This window comes from Tachyglossus aculeatus, chromosome 25 (genome assembly GCF_015852505.1).
Source record: "Tachyglossus aculeatus isolate mTacAcu1 chromosome 25, mTacAcu1.pri, whole genome shotgun sequence".
NCBI classification, from domain to species: domain Eukaryota; kingdom Metazoa; phylum Chordata; class Mammalia; order Monotremata; family Tachyglossidae; genus Tachyglossus; species Tachyglossus aculeatus.
This window is the reverse complement of record NC_052090.1, coordinates 19,924,038-19,942,777: the sequence shown is the minus strand read 5'-3', so window position 1 is coordinate 19,942,777 and position 18,740 is coordinate 19,924,038. Positions and strand designations below refer to the sequence as shown.

The window sequence follows — 18,740 nt, the reverse complement described above, 5'->3', positions numbered from 1 at the left end:
TTATTTTATCCACTCATAGCCAGGGTTATCCGGACTTGACCTTTCTATTCAACCCTGGCATGTATTTCATAATGTCACATTTCATTTTAATTTTGCTACTCATAGGATTTGAAACTGCATTCATGGTCAGAGATTTTTATTTTGTGCAAAGACTTAGTGTTTAGGTTACACTCTTTTCTATTTTTCAACCATCATTCAATTTCAGTTCTGAATTTATAGAAATAAATTAAAAATGAATGACTTTGCTGTTGTCACAACTTGAGGAACTGAACACAGTGATGTAGGTAATTCAGAAACTAAGATAATATAAAAAATATTAGATGGTGTTAACTTACCTGAAGAAGTAAAAAAAATCCCCTGGGTTGTAAGAGTTACAGGAGGAGGGGGATTGGCATGACGGTGGGCTTCCATGTCAGTGAGGGATTTGGACTCCACTTTTTCTGCAGACTGTGGCTGCGAGGTAACTGGGTCTTTCCGCTCTAACTGTGGCCTAAGTACTGTGGCCGCTACGTGTTTCTTTCCACAGAACTCTCCTACCCCAACTTTGTTCAGCTCCCTATGACTTTAACTTCTCTTTCATAACAAAACTGATCAATTTACAGGTTCTTTTACCCAGTTTGAACATAGACATAGATAACAGAATTGACCCTGAGATGTTGACCGATCAGGCCTGATTGCCTTGTTTAGTGGATTTACAAACCTCTGCTTTGCTGTCCTCTTCTCCTTGCTCATCCACCTTCTCCATCTCTTCCTGGAAGCTTCCGTAATTGGGACCAAACTGCCTAATTTATGAACTGTAATAAGCTGACTGGGGTCTCAGCTGATGAGAATAAACTCCAAAAAATCCTGCAAATCCATTTTTTTAAATGGTATTTAAGTGCTGACTGCATGCCAAACGCTATCCTAAGTGCTGGGATAGGTATAAGTTAATTAGGTACAGAGTCCCTGTCCTGCCTGGGGCTCACAGTCTAGGAGCGAGAATGGGTATTTAATGCCCAAATTACAGTTGAGGAAACTGAGTCCCAGATAAGTTAGGTGATTTGCCCAAGGTCACACAGCAAGCATTTGGCAGAGCTGGGATTAGAATCCAGGGCCTTGTGATTCCTAGGCCCATGTTCTCTCCAGTAGGCCATGAGATTTTGGAAGAAACAGCACCTGCCAAGCTATATGTTCTAAACTGTGAATGTTCCTAAACATGGGGTTTGTCACGAAAGTAACACCCAGTTAAAGAATTGAATACTTCCCTTTACACTTTCACTGCATTTACATAATTTCATGACTCCAGTTTTCAACTCTGCTTCAGTTTGTGCCATTAAATTTGAAATCTGTGGGAGACTAAGAAGTTCATGCAGCCCCTCCCTGCCCCCATTAAACTATGAACTTCTTAGCATTTCTTATGTTCTACTCTCCTAAGACATAACTACAGTACTTAGCAATTAGATGCTTAATAAGTTCCAGCGAAAATCAGGCCGGAAAAGTCTGTCTCTCCTTTTACCGCTACCGGTATTGTATCAGCCACAAACACCTTCAAATTCTGATTTCTGTAATGACTGCCCCCCAGAGTGGTTTCCTGTTGCTGTGGGATTTTCTCACATGGTCGAGAGCTGAGTCAGTTGCAACTAAAACCTCCCAGGGAGCTGGCAGAGTAAGGCCCAGTGAGTATTGATGGTGAACAGCTGTGGCACATCTGACATCTCCCCTGAAATTACCATATGCCTAAATTGGTCTCTTGATGCGGGGGATTAAGTGGGCATCCAATGCGTAGCTCTAAGAGAATCCATTCCTGTCGCTGGTGATCCTGGAAGAAGTCAAGAGCTCTCCTCTCTCTGTGCCAATGAAAGAATCTTGGCCCCCATGCTTACCTCCACGTTACCTCCCCGTAGGCATAGGAATCTGTAGAATGAAGAGGCTAGTATTTGCCAACCAGTTTCTGTCCTGTTCTGATGTGCTGGGCAGGACTCAGTTGCATAGGGAAGAAACAGGACAGTGCTTTGCACATCATAAGTGCTCAAATAGCATTGAATGATTGGAGGCCATCCGCTGCCACGAAAATAGCTTGGGTTACTTAGACAGTGAGCCCCAAGTGGGACAGGGATGGTGTCCAAATTATTAATTTATGATTAAATGATTGATGGATTAATGATTAAATGGAATTTATTTTGGTGATGGTGGGGAATTAGGCTGGGTAGATGAGGATTAGTGTGTGTTTATGGAAGTGGGGAAACTGAAGAGAGAAAGGCAGAAATCAGAGAACTTCAAGGAAAGAAATATTCAAGAAAAATCCTGGATTCTAGTCTCATCTCCACCACTTGTCTGCTGTGACCTTCGGCAAGTCTCTTACCTTCTCTGCTTTAGTTACCTCATCTGTGAAATGGAGATTAAGATTATGACCCTTAAGGGGGTGAAGGGACTATGTACAACCTGATTATTCTCTATCACACCCAGCACTTCATAGCGTTCCTGGTCCATAGTAAGCCCTTAGCAAATACTATATTAAAAAAAAATCCCAAACCACTTTCAAAGGTAACACAACATTCCTCCCAATTTTGAAGAGAATGCACTAGTATCTAAAATATGAAGTTCTAGGCATGTCACTATGAAATTAAGTAAATGAAATGAAAGTGTAAAAAGAAGTACTCAGTTCTATAATGTGGGGCTCACTTTCTCGACCAACCTTGGGTTTAAGAAAAGTCAGTTTAGAACATACAGCTTGGGAAGCACTGTTTCTTCCAAAATGTCACTGCATTCTGTCCAGGTAGACATGTGTTGCTGGGAGGACACTCCCCAATTTCTGTTCTGTTCAAAATGTGTAATTAAGGTGGGTTACTTAAAAAAAAAAAAAAAAAACCAAAACACTGAGTGTAATATGGTGCTTAATCCAGCACTTTAGTCAATCTGGTTCTCTTTGCTGGAAAGAGATCAATTTACTAATCTTGTTTCCAAACTGTCTCAACTAAATTTAAAGGTTCTTACATTAGAGATACCCAACAATTTTGTTAAAGGCCGTAAGAGTGTTAGATAGCAATCTTGATGGCTTGATGAAATTGATATTTTCCATTTAAAGGAAAGCGTTAAATGTGTCTAGGTTCTAGCAGTTTCTTAGTTTTTCATTTGCTGGATCTCTGCCCGGTTTATTCACAATAGGAAATGTATTTTTGCTTTTTATAGCAAGATTTGGGGGGTGTTGAAGACAGCTACATTAGCAGATATTCATTTTAGAAACTAGTTATAAATCCATTCCCCCCCCAAAGAATGCAGTAGATTACTGAACTACCAATATAGATTTATAATGTCAAAATCCAGTTTAGTGTTTTGTGCTTTTACCATGAAAACAATATAGAGCCTATGTAACTTAAAAAATGGCATATACCTTAAAAATTGTCTAATATTTAGAATTTATGTTCAGTGGACACAGACCCATTACACAACTTCAAATGTATTTTGGCACATAGTGGATTTCTTAATATGTTTTTTTAATCTGCTTAGAGAAATGAGTATGCTCTATTTATAAGAAATTGGCACCTAAAAACTCAAAACATTTTAACCAATGCTTTTGTAATTATTGACATTTTCCAAATCCTAGACTTGCTAATTTAAAAAGCCAGTGGACTTAGAAGCCAATTATTATGCCAGTGGAAATTTTTGGTTACTTTTACCCATTTTTAATTTATACATCTTCCTACATACCAATTGTATTTGAGTGCTTACTGTGTGCAGAGCACTACTAAGCACTTGGGAGAGTATAATATAACTGACATTACTTGACTAAATCAGATTTCACATATGACTGATATTTTTATCACTTTAATTTGTACACTAAACTTTGAAAAGTTATTTTTTTTAAAAAAAAAGCAAAAGTTAACCTTGTAACTGAAAAATACAGGACTAAAAGAAAGATCTGACACAGCGCAATCAGCACGTGAAGACCCTGAAGGACTTCTCCAGTCAGGACAGCAGGCCACCGCCAGATCAGGTAAGGCTTCTGACAGATTGTGGCAAAAATAGACCCATGTGTTGTATTTATCCGTTCATCACCTCACTGTGAATTTTCACAGTAGCCCAGGTGCAGAATTGAACTACGAATTATCACCCAGAAAGTGGTATGTGGCTGTGAACTTGGAGGAGAGAGATGGAACATTTATCTGTGATGCGGTTCTACTTCCAAAGCTCCTTGAAAGAAACTGACTCTTCAGGAAATGTCCCTGAGAAAGAACTGAAATTGACAAGTGCTGAAAAACTGCAATCTGCCCATTCTTTGAGGTCCCTCTGTCTTCTCCATTACTCTGCTCTTCCCCACAGAGTTTGCTGTCCAGATTCTCAGTCTAGGGCCCTGATCTGTTTTGGCCTCTCTTTGGATTCCTGACAAGTTGTGACCCACATTCTTCCAGTCGCACTCTCTGCCGCATAGGTTTTTTACTCATTTGCAGACTGCCTGGAAACCCCTCTAGTTGCTAGTTTTATAATCACTTAATCTCAAAACCAATGTGGGCATTTGTTTTTACTGCTTAAGTTGCTCTGTGGTACCCGTGGAAATTTTGTTTCTGATTAGAATAACTGGGAAAATATTCTCTTTTTAAGTTTAATATTTAAGCTTAATTGCAACCCTGAAGAGTAAAACACAATGGAACATCTGCTAGAAATCCCAATAAACATCTGCTGTCTGGGAATTTTGATTCTGTTCCTCCATCTAATGGCAGTTTATGGTATCACATTCAATAAATAATTCAAAATGAATGAAGACAAAGAGAATTTGTTTTAACACTGAAATTAGTGAAATTAAATGGCACATTTTAATTCTATTCATTGTCAGTTTCAGAACTTGAAAACGCTTTATATTTTACCAAATCTTAATCTGCGAGCTGGGATTCACTTTACAATATTTTCCAATTTCCTGTTTTCAAAAATAACTGTAAAACCCACTTTTCTACTTTGATACTGTAATTATCCACTCTTTTTATACAAATGATTAATTTTCTATAATTAACAGGACTAGGACCAGTCTGAAGTCAAGTATTTCATAAAATTGACATGGCCTTTTTATACAGTGACCTCCAGGTCATCGTCAGCATGTAGAAAGAAAGCTTACAGATCGTGGTATGTGGCTTACAGGCAAAATATATACTGCTCACATCTGCACTAGAAGCTCCTTTAAAACTTTATGTTGAGCCTAGAAAATATTTTGATTAAGGTAATGAGTTTCTTGGTGTCAGAAAGTGCTTGTGTTCTAATAGCAAGACAAAATGACGAAATAGATCATTAGCCATCACATGGTACATTTTGTTCTCCCTGAAGCTTACGGGATTTTTCCAGAAGCATAATTATTATTATCATTAATATTAAAAGCTATGTTTATTAAGCACTTATTTTGGGCCAAGCACTGTGCTAGGCACTGTAGCAGATAAAATACAATCAGATGAGCCACAATCCCTAAAGTCCTAGTCAGGGAAGACCTCTTGATATGATTTTAATAAGGATATGAATTAGGAAGAGTTTTGGGCTGTCATGAAGAAAAAAGGTGTGGGTTCCAGTTCAGAGTGCAGATATGGGCTGGGGTTGGTGGGGAGATAGGCTTGAGGTTTTGCGAGTAGCTTGGCGATAGAGGAGATAAGTTTGGGGATAGGGTGTAATGGAAATCAGCAGGGTCGGTTTAGGAGGGCGCAAGCTGTTTTAAATGCTGTATAGCTGATGGTAAGAGGCTTCTGTTTGACAGAAAGGTGAATTGGCAACCACCAGAGTTTGAGGAGTCAAGAGATGTGGGCTGAACTTTTTTTAGAAAGATCATCCAACCAGCAGAGTGAAATGTGGACTGTAATGGGGAGAGACCGGAGGCAGGGAAGCTAGCAAGGAGGCTGCTACAGTAGTCGAAGCGGGACACCATACATACTTGGTCAGCGAGGTAACAGTTAGTGAGTAAAGGGCAAATTTTAGCAGTTATGAAGGTAGAACCAACAGGATTTGCTGACAAATTGATATATGGATTGATTGGGAGTGATGAGTCGAGAAAAACTCCAAGGTTATGGGTTTGTGAAGGGGTGATTTTGTCTACAGTAATGGGAAAAAGGACAAGGTTTGGGTGGAGGATGGAGAAGTTCTGTTGTAGACATCTTTAGTTTGAGGTTTCAGGAGAACATCCAGGTAGAGATGTTCTGAAGGCAGGAGGAAATCTGAGGCTGTAGAGGAGAGAGTTAAGGGCTGGAGAAGATGATTTGGGAATCAACTGCATAGAGATGGTGGTTGAAGCCATGGAAGTAAAGGAGGCAGATAAAAAGTAGAGGAAGATTAGGATGGAGTTGCGGTTCTTGGGTTTGGCAAGAAGACGGTCATTGGTGACTTCAGAGAGGGCAGTTTCTATGGAGTGAAGGGACTGGAAGGCAGACTGGAGGAGGGGGTCAAGGAGAGGAAGCAGAGGCAGCAGTTTAGACAGTTTGCTCAATTCTTTTGAAGAGGAATGGTAAGAGGGAGATAGGGTGATAACTAGAGGAAGCTGAGGGGTTAAAGGTGGGTTTTTTTTAGGAAAGGGTTGCATGAGAGTGTTTGAAAGTCATTGGAAAGTGAAAGGTTGAAGATGGCCATCAGGGAGGAAATAGGGAGTGGGGTCAATTGTACGAAGGGATAGGGTAGGAGGTGCAGATGGAGAGAATGGATTTTGAGAGATTTTGGGAGGAGGTGGGAGATCTCCTTTTAAGATACTACTGGGAAAGATTTTGCCACTTGTCTGCTACGTGACCTTGGGCAAGCTACTTACCTTCTCTGTGCCTCAATTACCTCATCTGTAAAATGGGGATTAAGACTGTGATCCCCACGTGGGACAAACTGATTACCTTGTATCTACCCCAGTGCTTAGAACAATAAGCCCTTAACAAATACTACTATTATTATGGGAATGTCAAAGGAGGGTTGGGAGGAGGGAGGGACTGGAGAGGTATAGAAAAGTCTGCCCTAATGAATAAAAAATCAGAATAAGCCCTCTCTCCCTACTTGTCTCTTAGTTCAGTGTAGAAGATCATCTCCCTAAATTCTGAAAGAAAGCCATTTTACTTCAACTGTTCCTCCAAACTCTTCATATTGGTTAATAGTTACTTTTAGGCATTGAGTGATCTTTAAAGTTGGAAAGAGAAGTGTGGTAGTTGCTATTTTGGTTCTCTCATAGTAGGTGAAATAATTGTTTACCCTTGTGCATCACAGCAAATTAGAGGAGTAGATCAGTTTTGGCCAAATCCTGATTGTCTCAGGCATAATAGTGAATATTAACTATACCACCTCTGCTTATTAATCATACACGATGTGACTCCCAATTTCCCAGAGTTTATTTTGATTTAGAAGCTGATGTGGGTTATCCCACACAGTAGCTTGTACCTGTAATAAGAGCTTTCACTTGGTGACTGCACAGTTGTGTGCCAGCATCCAAATTGGAAAACTCTTTTCAGACCCTTAACAGCTCTAGGACTGAATTCTAACAAATGAACAATTGGTAAAGAGAAATGGAGAGTGGATTTCTACTTGGAGTAAGAAAGATGATTGTTTAGTGATAATTGACAGCCGACATTGTTTAGCTCACCACTTAGTTTTGAGGTTGAATTAAAATTTCCTGGCCACTTCAAAAAAAAATACACCCAAATTCTTAACTCATCTGCAGTATCCATGAAAAGTAACTCTCCTAATGATGCATTCATTTCTGCCAGCATGAAACAGATATGGTCAATTTAGCAATTCTGTTTGATTAAATGAAGAAGTTTTCCCAAAAAACACTATAAATTACCACATCTTTTTATCATAATTTAATGTTGACAGTTCATTTGGGTTTTATTTCCATTTACTTTTGTTTTGTAATTATTTTAGAACGAAAGAGTATCGAAGATGAGGTGACAGAAAAAATCCAGTCCATTCTTAATGAAGCAATTCAGGCACAACAGGGTACGAATTTATATGCTCTCTATCATGGCAATTGGTAAATCTTTCTTTCTCATTTTCAAGAGGGATTTTTTTGCTTGTAAAGAGTGAAGGTAAAAAATAATTTTAATGTGGAGTTTTTCATATTGATTTGTAATGCATTCCAAACACTGCACACTTCCACTTATTCTAACTCTCAAATCTCTGGGAGTGAGGAAGTCTCTGTATATCCAGGCTTTGATTCCCAAAGTGTCTATAAGCACTGTGTGGATCCCATTTTGAAACGTGAAGCTTATTTGGAGGTAGACTGAGGAGAATCTTTCTCTGAATATATTTATTTGCTCTCTCTCCCCCATAAATTATAAATTCCTTAAGAATTCAGACAGTGCATTTTTGAAAATTTCATTATAACTTCCCCCAAACTTAGAACAGTGAGATGCAGAATATAGTGGCCTTAATAATTTGAAATGATGGTAAATATTTCTCATTAGATATTTCTTTATTCAAAAGCAAACTCACTTCTCAGGCAGTATGCATGTGAACTTAAGTTCTAAATTTGTGTTATTAAAAATACTCTTCCCACAATAGTCATTCAGTAAAAGCATTGAATGATTGATGTTTTAGTATCCACCTGCATATAGGTGGAGAGCTAGGATTAAAACCAATATAATTTTTTAAAAGTTTCATTATATAAGTAATGTAAGTAAGGCAACTGTTAGCAAGTTCATTTGGAACTGAGCTTGCTTCATAAAACTGATGGATTGCAAATTATTCCTTTCCTTCAGTACCTCAAAGCCATTGATGTAAACTTAATCAATGAAAGAAATCCTAGGACAGTTTAATAAGATTAGCAAGGTGGAGGGTGGATTTCTACTGACTGCTTCTACTTTTTAATTTGAGTGAAGAAATGTTAACTAAGTTCATGATTTTACAGTGATTGTGACACTATTTTGCAGTGAGATTACTTGGAGTCAGTTTTATTTTACAGCATTAAAAACTCAGGTATACTATTGGGAAACTTTAAATGATTGTGTTTGTCAACTTCTTCTCCTTTCTTCCTTTTTTAATTATATCCAATAAAGTTGAAGACAAACCAGAGGAAAAGGTACATGAGCCAGCAAGAGAAGAGCAGATAGACAATGATGTGATCCATGAAGAAGCATTTGAAATTCCTACCAGAGACATTTTGAAAGATGAGAATTTTGAGGGCCTGGAAGCAGAAACATTTGATGAAGGTAGAAAAGGGATGTTTCTAGTTAAAATGGAGTAAGAATAACTGGGCATATTTTTGAGTGTCATGAAGCGTCATCTTAAAGCTGAAGTAATTTTCAAATTGAAAATTGAAAGTTTCCTTAAGATTAGTTATTTTAAATTATCTTGACAATGCAGAGAGTCAGCCCCCAAGTGTGTAAACTCATCCTGAGGGGTTAAAGTGGATAATTTTGGAAAATGCATTAATACTTTCAGAAAGCTCAGGTACCAATTGAGGAATGGTCCCCTAGACTGTTAGCTTGTTGTGGGCAAGGAACATGTCTATCAACTCTGTTGTATTGTCCTCTCTCAAGTGTGATTGATTTATCATTGCCAACACAAGGGCTGCACAATAGGGCACCACCATGGTTTGAGTTAGGAACAATCCTTGTGGCAGTGTTTTGTAGGCCTCAGTGCTATGTCAATACCTCCACCATCATGCAGACCAGCCTAACTGCTCAAAAACAAAGGGATCCCTGGCTGATTTAGCTCCATTCTTCCTTGGTTTCCTGCCTTCCTATTGTTGGCTATTGTAGTTTCTATCTCCTCTTTCATGCTTAAGACGGATAAAAAGGCATTAAAGTGCCTTTTTAAATATTCAGTGCCATTTGTCATCAGCTTTCTCTCTTCTGATTTGGCGTTACCATTTACCTAGAATTTACCTAGCATTCTCTGTTTGTAAAGTGTAGCAAAACAGCCTTGTCATCCATAGACATGGAAGAATGCTCATCGCTAGTCTTGTCTTGTCTTATGCTGTCGAGTCATCTACGACCCATAACGACGCCACAGACCCATCTCTCCGAGAACACCCCATCTCCATCTAGAAGTGGATCTATAGAGTTGCCAGTAGCACCTTCAAATACAAAATGGGGAAGATATGTGTGTATGTACATATGCACATAGAGTAAAACTGTACTAATTCATACTAATAGAGACAGAAATTCCAGTCTGAATCAGCAGTCTCTGAATTGATAAAGAAAATATTTATTGGGATTGCCTGCAGTTCTATGGAAATTTCCCTTTGGGTGAATATGTCTGTGGTGAAGTTCAGATAGAGCTTCCTGTTGTGTGAAAGGTACCATTCTTCAATTGGTACCTGAGCTTTCTGAAAGTATTATTCTGTCTTTCAAATTTATATAGCTTCTGCCCCTTATATCACCTGTGGTATGCAGATTAACCATGGCTTTGTTCCTCCTGATCAGATCAAAGCGTACATTCTTCAGATCAAAGTCTACTTGCCTTTGGCAGGACTCCAGTGGGAGGAAAGGGGGCTGGGGAGTGTGGGTAAGAAGCAGCGTGGCTCAGTGGAAAAGAGTGCGGGCTTTGGAGTCAGAGGTCATGGGTTCAAATTCCGCCTCCACTAATTGTCATGTGTGTGACTTTGGGCAAGTCACTTAACTTCTCTGTGCCTCAGTGACCTCATCTGTAAAATGGGGATGAAGACTGTGAGCCCCATGTGGGACAACCTAATTGCCTTGTAACCTCCCCAGCGCTTAGAACAGTGCTTTGCACATAGTAAGTGCTTAATAAATGCCATTATTATAACTGGTCCAGAATGTTCACCAGTTCTGGAACTGTGGCCTGAATTAATGAGCCACCTGGCAACTGTCATTCTGCCTTGGTACAGGGTGTCAGTAGATAATTTCATAATCAATCAATCAATCGTATTTATTGAGCGCTTACTGTGTGCAGAGCACTGTACTAAGCGCTTGGGAAGTACAAATTGGCAACATATAGAGACAGTCCCTACCCAACAGTGGGCTCACAGTCTAAAAGTAAGTAATTTGTATTTCATTTTGTGAGTTGGGGTAGGTTTAAGAACTTGTGTAATTAGCCTGTAAAGTTAGTCAGTCAGTGGTATTTATTGAGCGCTCGTATGCAGAACACTGTACAACAGCACAACAAAGTTGTAGACACTACCCTGCCCACAGTGAGTTTACAGTCTAGAGGGAAAGACAAACATTAATGTTAAAAAAAATATGGATGTTACTGTGGGGCTGAAGGTGGGGTGAATACCAAGTTGCCCAAAGGATTAGAAATATGATACAATAGTTTATGTAAAATGTGTGTCTAATCTTTATTCTTTAGGAACAGAAGAAAGAGATCCTGTAGAAGAGCCTGAACCAGGTAAGACCTTTAAGGGTTTTTTTCCTTGATTAAATAATTCGGTATTGGAGCATGAAGGGAAAAGATACCTAAGTGTTCTTTGATATTCTATGAATATTTTCTAAGAATCTTTATGAGAACATAGGTGCCTGGCCTTGATATGATCTCAGATTCATTGGAAATAATGACAATTATACTTGTTAATTTACAGTTTCACATGAATATTATGATGTGGAAGAGACTGAGTATGAACAGGTGAATCCAGGTGTGTGAAAATCAAGTTTCTTATATCTTGGGAGTGAATTTCAAATTTTTGTGTTTGAGGTAAGAAAGTGGAGTTTTCAGTGAGAGTCAGCAAGATTAGAGACTATGTACAGAACAAACTGGTGCATATTTGGCATTAGTAAGAAGTAGTTCATCTCAGCTTGCCAGGAGAAATGTAGAAAACTATGTTGGCTATTCCAGATGAAAGAAGTATCTGATACATGAGCACAGTTGGGAAGAGTGGGTACAACTTGTCATGAAGGGGGTCAGGGTCTGAAAAAATGTGACTACTAGGTAACATAAGCAACAAGACATGTAGCGTAATTTTTCATTGCCACTTTTTTTTTCAGGTTTAACAATGTAAGCAAGATATTTCAAAAGCATGCCAAGTGATGCATTCAGTTGTATAAAGAGATAGTGATAAATAAAATGCCATGTGTTCTTTTCTTTTTAGAGTACAGTGAACCAGTTCCAGAAGATGAAATTCTAAAACATGAAACAGGTAAAGCAGACATTTGCTAGAATCAGAAGACAGTTGATGAGAGCAGCAGCACACCAGTGCAGCAGGAACTTTGTGCATACACCAGAGTACACACGGACAAGATTTCACTATCAGGAACATCTTTTGAAATGAAAGAAAGCTATATTGATGGAAAATGGAAATGGTTTAATGGTCAGTTGTAATTGGACTTACTTGGTTCTAGGCAGCAATAAAAATCAGCCTGTGTCCAGCCCCTACAGGACACAAGCCATTGGGGATAAAATTTATTTAGTATACTCTGCCTCTCTTTCCAGCTCTAGATAGGGGCTTGTGTCCACATAGTCTTTCAGTGTGAACACATGTATCAGGAGTTCAAGGCGGCTAAAGTGCAGATGGAATAATGTTGATAAATATGGACAAAGCTGATGCATATCTTGTGACTTGAATACAAGTTTTAGGGGGTGAGTGGTTTTGGAAACACAAATAGGAAGGCTGTGCTACAATTTATAGCTGAAAGGAATTCATCAGCAGTTTGGCTCACTTAACTGCTTACTTTCTCTTTCCGTGGCACAAGGGGTCAATCAATCAGTGGTATTTACTGAGGACTTACTGTGTGCCTAACCCTGAACCAGTTGCTTGGGACATTAGAGTGCAGTAGAGTTGGTAGACACAGTCCCTACTCACAAGGAGCCTGCAGTCTAGAGGGGAAGACAGACATTGAAATAAATTACAGATAGGGGAAATGGCATTGCAAAGAGAGGTCATGACAGTGTATAAAGATATATTTATAAATGTTGTGGGGCTGAGGATGAGGTGAATAACGAGTGCTTAAAGGGAACAGATCCAAGTGCATAGGTGACGCAGAAGGGAGTAGGGGAAATGAGAACTTAATTGTGGAAGGCCTTCCCCATTGGGTGAAAGAAATGACCCTTTTGTGTTAGTGAAATCTGATGATCCAAATTCCTACTGTTTGATATGGAGCTAGCTCAGGTCATAACATCAAAGGAACAAGAGGGATTAGGAAAAAGTAACACAAATGGTTAAAGTGACAAGAAAACAAGTCTTCTCTGGGAATATTAAAGAAATTGCATATTTTAACCCAGAGAAAACGAAGGAGTTACTTAATACTCATTTTTAAGTACAGGAGGATTTTTTGCCGTTTTCAACCTTAGTTAGATACTCTCTGTGTCCACTAAGATTCAAGCAAGTGGGCTGAAATGAAAGGGAAAGACATTTCGGATTGCCCCAAGGATCAGCTTGTCTGGCAGGGTGATAAAATACTGGAAGCGGCTTCTTAGGGAGATTCGTACTGTCTCTGGAGATCTTAAGAAAAGAACAGACAACCATATGCCTTAAAGCTTTAGTCATTTCCCAGTCAGAGGTGGGGATCTGGACCAGACAGATGGTCCCTTAAGGTCCCTTTCAACTCTGGTTTCATAACTTAGACCAGAGCTTATTCTTTTCCCTTAATGTTTGTTATGCTATTTCTTTTTACAGAAGACACAACATATCAAGACTATGACAGACAAGGTAGGAAAGCGTTGAATTAATTGAATTACCCTGTAGTTTTTAATCATATCTAATTCTGTTTGGTGCCCTCAATTCCTCTGGTTTCTGGCATATTCCCTTGTTTTATGCTTTTTCAGGAACTTGGTGTTAGATTGCGAGCCCCTCTATTAGATTTCAAGTTTCTAGAATTTGTCTTTTACCTCAATTAATAGGATTTACTGAGCACTCATTCTGGGCAGAGCTCTGTACTAAGCACCTGGGAGAGTGCAGTAGACATTTCCTACTCCAAAGGAGTATACAATCTAGTAGTGGACACAGACACTGAAATAAATTATAAGTAGAGAGAAGGAATAGAGTATAAAACTGTGGGGGCAGTTGAGCATCTGAGTGCATAGAGGACATGGAAGTGCTAAAAAGTCAGTAGGTGGGGGGAATTGGGGAGAGGAGATGAGAGATTACCAAGTAAAACCCCCTGAGGAGATGGGATTTCAGAACAGCCTTGAAGGTGGTAGATCAGTGGTCTCCTGGATGTGAAATGGGAGGGGGGCCAGGCAGAAGAGAGGGTGTGAAAACAATGAAAACTGAGGCACAGTGAGTTAGTTGCTTGAGAGGTGTAAAGAACGTGAGGTGGGATATAGTAGGGGAGGAGAGGGAATAAGCGAAACGATGTGATTTTATTAATTCAAAATGCAAACTATTTTTGTGCTTGTAGAATCAGAACATGAAGAGTCAACTCAGACAGACGATAGAGGTAAAAACTCAATTGAACTATATATATATATATGAAGAGGGCCATTTTCAAAATAAAACTTTAGATTCATTTTCAAAAAACAACCAATACAGTTAGGCCTAACCGTGTTTGAAGCAATTTTCTTCATTGTAGGCTGAATATGGAGCCATTCATTTCTTGTTTTCAAGATTGCTGATAATACAAGCATCCATTAGATAAGCTCATCTTACTATTGACAGGCTTTTTTTTTTAGTGGTATTAAGCACTGAGGTGGATACAAGGTAGTCAGGTTGGACACAGCCCTTGTCCCACATGGGGCTCTCTGTCTTAATCCTCATTTTGCAGATGTGTTAACTGAGGCATACAGAAGGTAAATGACTTGCCCAAGGTCACAGCAGACAAGTGGCAGGGTCAGGATTAGAACCCATGTCCTTCTGACTCCCAGGCTTGTGCTCTATCCACTAAGCCATGCTGCTTGTTATTTAGGTAACAAGGAGAAGGCTTCAGGGACAAAAGAAAAAGGTGGGCATATATGATAGACTGTAGCAGAAATGGACAAAGTTAGCCTGGGCAGATTGACGAGAAGCGTGGAATTTAGGGAAGCCACGTGTCTTCCTCTGGAGACTGACTGCCCTAGGTGAGCAGTCAAGTGGCTCTCTAAGGGTCTGAATTAATTGCATTAAAAGATTTTCAGTTTTACAATGAAGCTACAGATATGATAGGTGAAATGTTTTTCTTTATCTCCTAGCCTATGAAACACTAGAAACAGTGGAAGCAGAAGAAATTACAGGTAAATTGTATTTTCCACATTAGCTCTCACCGCACAGGGGCAAGGTGTATATTATTAGTTCTAAAATTGGCCAATCTCATTGGAAAGTAAACTTGGCAGGAAGTAAGCCAATGACTTAAAATAATTGTATAGGCATACTTCATAAATACTACTGATTCTTTTTCTGCCTGAATGGGCTTATTTGTTTTGGTAATATCTATGTGCATCTCTTGTCATTCTGCCTTCATGTGCTTAGAGCATGCATAGACATGGATTGTTCAAGGTGGTTAGCCTGGGGGAGAAATTCATGAGCAAATACTGGAAAGAAATTTAGCGATGGTTAGATTGTGCCTCTAATCTTTAAAATGTGTGTCAAGGAAGGCAATCATCTCCTAACATCTCAAAGCAGTGGATGCCACTATTGGAGACAATAGTAGCCTCACCCGTGGTCTTCCATTCTGTTAAGATTACGTGCATACGTTGATCTCTGATCTCTGAGATGGCCTCGGAGCAGCTTTGGAGGCCGAGAGCAGGCCAGAAACATTAGGGACAAAAGGCTACCAAAAACGAAAAAGAAGGTAGTCCAAACAGGTTGGTAGGCAAGAGAGGAAAGGGGTATCCTGGGTTTTTCCCAAAGTTTTTTCCAATTTGAATTAGCGATTCCTGAACCCTGTGAGGGTAGGTTCATTATGTTCCATGGTGCTTACTCCTCCAAGGCAAACTGTGGAATACTTGTGTTTTTTGGATATCAGTCCAAATTACATTGATGAATGTAAGCTTCATCAAATCACAAGCTTGTGATAACTTATTTCTCGGTCCTATGTTTATCCCCCGGCAAAAAGGGAGAAATGTGTGAATTAGCCACTTGGGACAATCCCTAAATCCAGCATAACTCCAGTCCCATCCTAACGAAAACATGATGGGCTTCTCCACAGTCATCAGCAGCAGCCTGCGTGGTCTCTGCTAGTCAGACAGGCTTGCTCAGCAGTTCAAGTTCTCCCTCCCTCCAGGACCTGAGGAACAGAGCTGTTGTCCCAGTACCAGAAAGTGTAATTGTTATAGTTGTAATAATAGTAATAATAATAATATATGTGTAACTCCTTGGTCATGTTTGCTGTTTGTTGTGCACTAAATAGTTCAGAAAATTTCAAGTTCTGTTAAGAGTTTGCCATCTGAAGATTTAAAGGGGCTCAGGAAAATAAGACCCCACTAAGAGCAGTATTACTGTCCGTGAGTGTGACTTTGTAAACTTGGGTCATTTAATTGATTAAGAATAAAGTAGGCAGGTGGTGTATCAGGCGGACATTAATAATAATGATGGTATTTGTTAAGTGCCAAGCACTGTTCTATGCACTGGAGTAGATACAAGGTAATCAGGTTGTCCCACGTAGGGCTCACAGTCCTAATCCCCATTTTACAGATGAGGTAATTGAGGCCCAGAGAAGTTAAGTGACTTGCCCGAAGTCACACAGCTGATAAGAAGTGGCGGAGCCTGGGTTAGAACTCACGACCTCTGACTCCCAAATCCGTGCTCTTTGCACTAAACCACGGTTCAGTCAATCCATCAGTGGTGTTTATTGAGCATTTATTGTGTTCAAACACTGTCCTGAGTGCTTGGGAGAGTACAATACAATGATCCCTACCCACAAATATCTTGTAGATTAGAGGAGTTTACAGACTAGAACCCTGATTTTTAGGCTACATTTTTATTGTGTGGCTTTGGATTCAGCATGTGTCATTTCCACCATTATATAGATATATTTGATCCACTCATTTATCCCAATGCTTAACACATATAAAGCACTTAGTAAATGCTGTACACTGCATTCTCCTCTAAAATGGGGGTTCCATTCTTGCAGAATCCCATGTAATATATAGAGTTTACATTTTTTTGCCCCCTAGTACAAGTCTTCCTTCTGATATCACCAGGAGGTGAAACTAGATACATGCACATTGTTGGAGGTGTTCTTTAATTTTGTTGCTGCTGCATTCTAGTCATAACTGAGTCTACCAATCAATCAAGAATTTTTTTGAGCTCCAGATGTGTTCACAGCACTATACTAAGTACAAGAGAATTAGTAGACATTATCCCTCCTATCAAGGAGTTTACAGTCTATAGCGGAAGACCACTACTTTGCCCTAGTTTAATAAAACCTCTTTGAGATCTGTTAGATATTAGCTTAAGAATGAAGATGCTTATTTTGTCCTGGAAAGGGTTTTAAGTAAGGAAAAGTTATTGCAGTGTCCATTATCACTTATTTATATGATTAGCAAAATTCCAGTTCTGAGAGAATTTTAGAAGGAAAACTTTTAGCTGACTTACATGTCTGCTTCCTTTTAGGTATTCCTTTAGAAGCAGAGGAGTTAAGCATTATTTCTGTGGGTAAGTTCATTTTTAGGGCATTTTTTTCCATGTAAAATATTTAGGGCTTTGAGGGATGCCTATCAATCTACCAACTCTGGAAATATGAAATTTTGTTGAAGAAAAACATTAATCAGTTTTAAAATCCATATTTTTCTACAAGATCCATTTCTTTACCCAATAAGCGGGCCATGAAGGTGATTATTAAAAGCAACATACCCTGCTTATAGAGGTTTCCCCTTACTCTTTTGCCAGATAACCTAGCAATATAAGCCAGTAACCGGGGCATGGGGGGAAGTGAGCTTAGTGAGATGATTTTATGCAGGTTCCCTTAAAACTCAGAAAGATGGTTGGAAAAAGTACCAGCCTAGCATTGAGACATGCTGTCCTGGTGCAGTAGCCTAATCGCAATAGGCTATGCATCTTAACAAAGACCCCCACAGAATTCACTGGGTTTCCTGTTGCCTTGGGAGCCTACTCCAACCCCTTGGCAGGAAACGTGTCTACCATCTCTGTTATATTGTACTCTCCCAAGCGCTTAGTACAGTGCTCTACACACAATAAATAGTCAGTAAATTCCATTGATTGATTGACGTTATGCTGCCGTTGATTCCTTTGGGATCCCTGGCCTTTAATAGAGCCTGTCAGTCTAAAAGGCCTAAATTAGAGGTCCTCTCTAACAGTAAGGTAGGCTCTTCTTAGCACTTATGACCCCTGGTATGCCTACTTTTTGCCAGAGATGAACATTTTTCTTACCTCCCAAGTTTTCTTTCAGCCTGGATGTTGAATGCTTGATTTTTCCCAGGAGTGAGTACCCTTTAAAAGTAATTCCCACTTGTCCCCAAAATGATCCCGAAGGTGTGTTATTCCCATTTTTACAGGGAAATGAACTAGTTTCCTAAGAGTCAGTGGGACTAGAACTTAACTCTATTGGTGAAGTTAAAGCTCTCAGTGTTAAGTCACTTAATACACTTCCTAAAGGCTATTACACGCTGCTATTGTCTTTTTGGAAATATAAGCCCCCATCTAGTAGGCAAACCCAAATGTCCATTTCTGAAAATGTATTAAATGGTAGCCAATAAGATGTGACAAAGTGATTTTTATTTTTTCATTTTAGAAGGAAATGTAGCCCCTGTAAAAGAACAACAGGAAGAACCAGCAGGTACGATAAATGCAATTTGTTTCTATGCCACTTATTTAATCTTGAATTGAATTATAATTTTGTAGTCCTGGGGGAATAAGTTCAAGAACAACAAATGGAATTTCAGTACAGGTCCCTGAAATTAAAAATCTGAATTCCAATTCCAGTTAATTGAGTGCAACAAATGGAAACCAGCCTTTGCGGCAGGCATTTAGAAAGCAACATATCAATTCCACA

At 39.3% G+C, this 18,740-nt stretch overlaps 1 protein-coding gene across 6 annotated transcripts in view; it reads left to right on the top strand.

Annotated features, from left to right (window-relative positions):
* ASPH (aspartate beta-hydroxylase) overlaps window positions 1–18,740 on the top strand; it is a 106,471-nt gene that overhangs the window by 32,359 nt on the left and 55,372 nt on the right. For 3 of the 6 annotated variants that reach the window (XM_038766475.1, XM_038766477.1, XM_038766480.1), the window contains 11 exons: window positions 3,884–3,973; window positions 7,840–7,914; window positions 8,973–9,125; window positions 11,230–11,268; window positions 11,459–11,512; window positions 11,966–12,013; window positions 13,490–13,522; window positions 14,214–14,252; window positions 14,980–15,021; window positions 17,342–17,383; window positions 18,480–18,524. In XM_038766475.1, the coding sequence (XP_038622403.1) occupies window positions 3,884–3,973; window positions 7,840–7,914; window positions 8,973–9,125; window positions 11,230–11,268; window positions 11,459–11,512; window positions 11,966–12,013; window positions 13,490–13,522; window positions 14,214–14,252; window positions 14,980–15,021; window positions 17,342–17,383; window positions 18,480–18,524 (660 nt within the window). The remainder of the gene's footprint in view (window positions 1–3,883; window positions 3,974–7,839; window positions 7,915–8,972; window positions 9,126–11,229; window positions 11,269–11,458; window positions 11,513–11,965; window positions 12,014–13,489; window positions 13,523–14,213; window positions 14,253–14,979; window positions 15,022–17,341; window positions 17,384–18,479; window positions 18,525–18,740) is intronic. The other 3 variants (XM_038766476.1, XM_038766481.1, XM_038766478.1) reach the window with 2 other exon arrangements.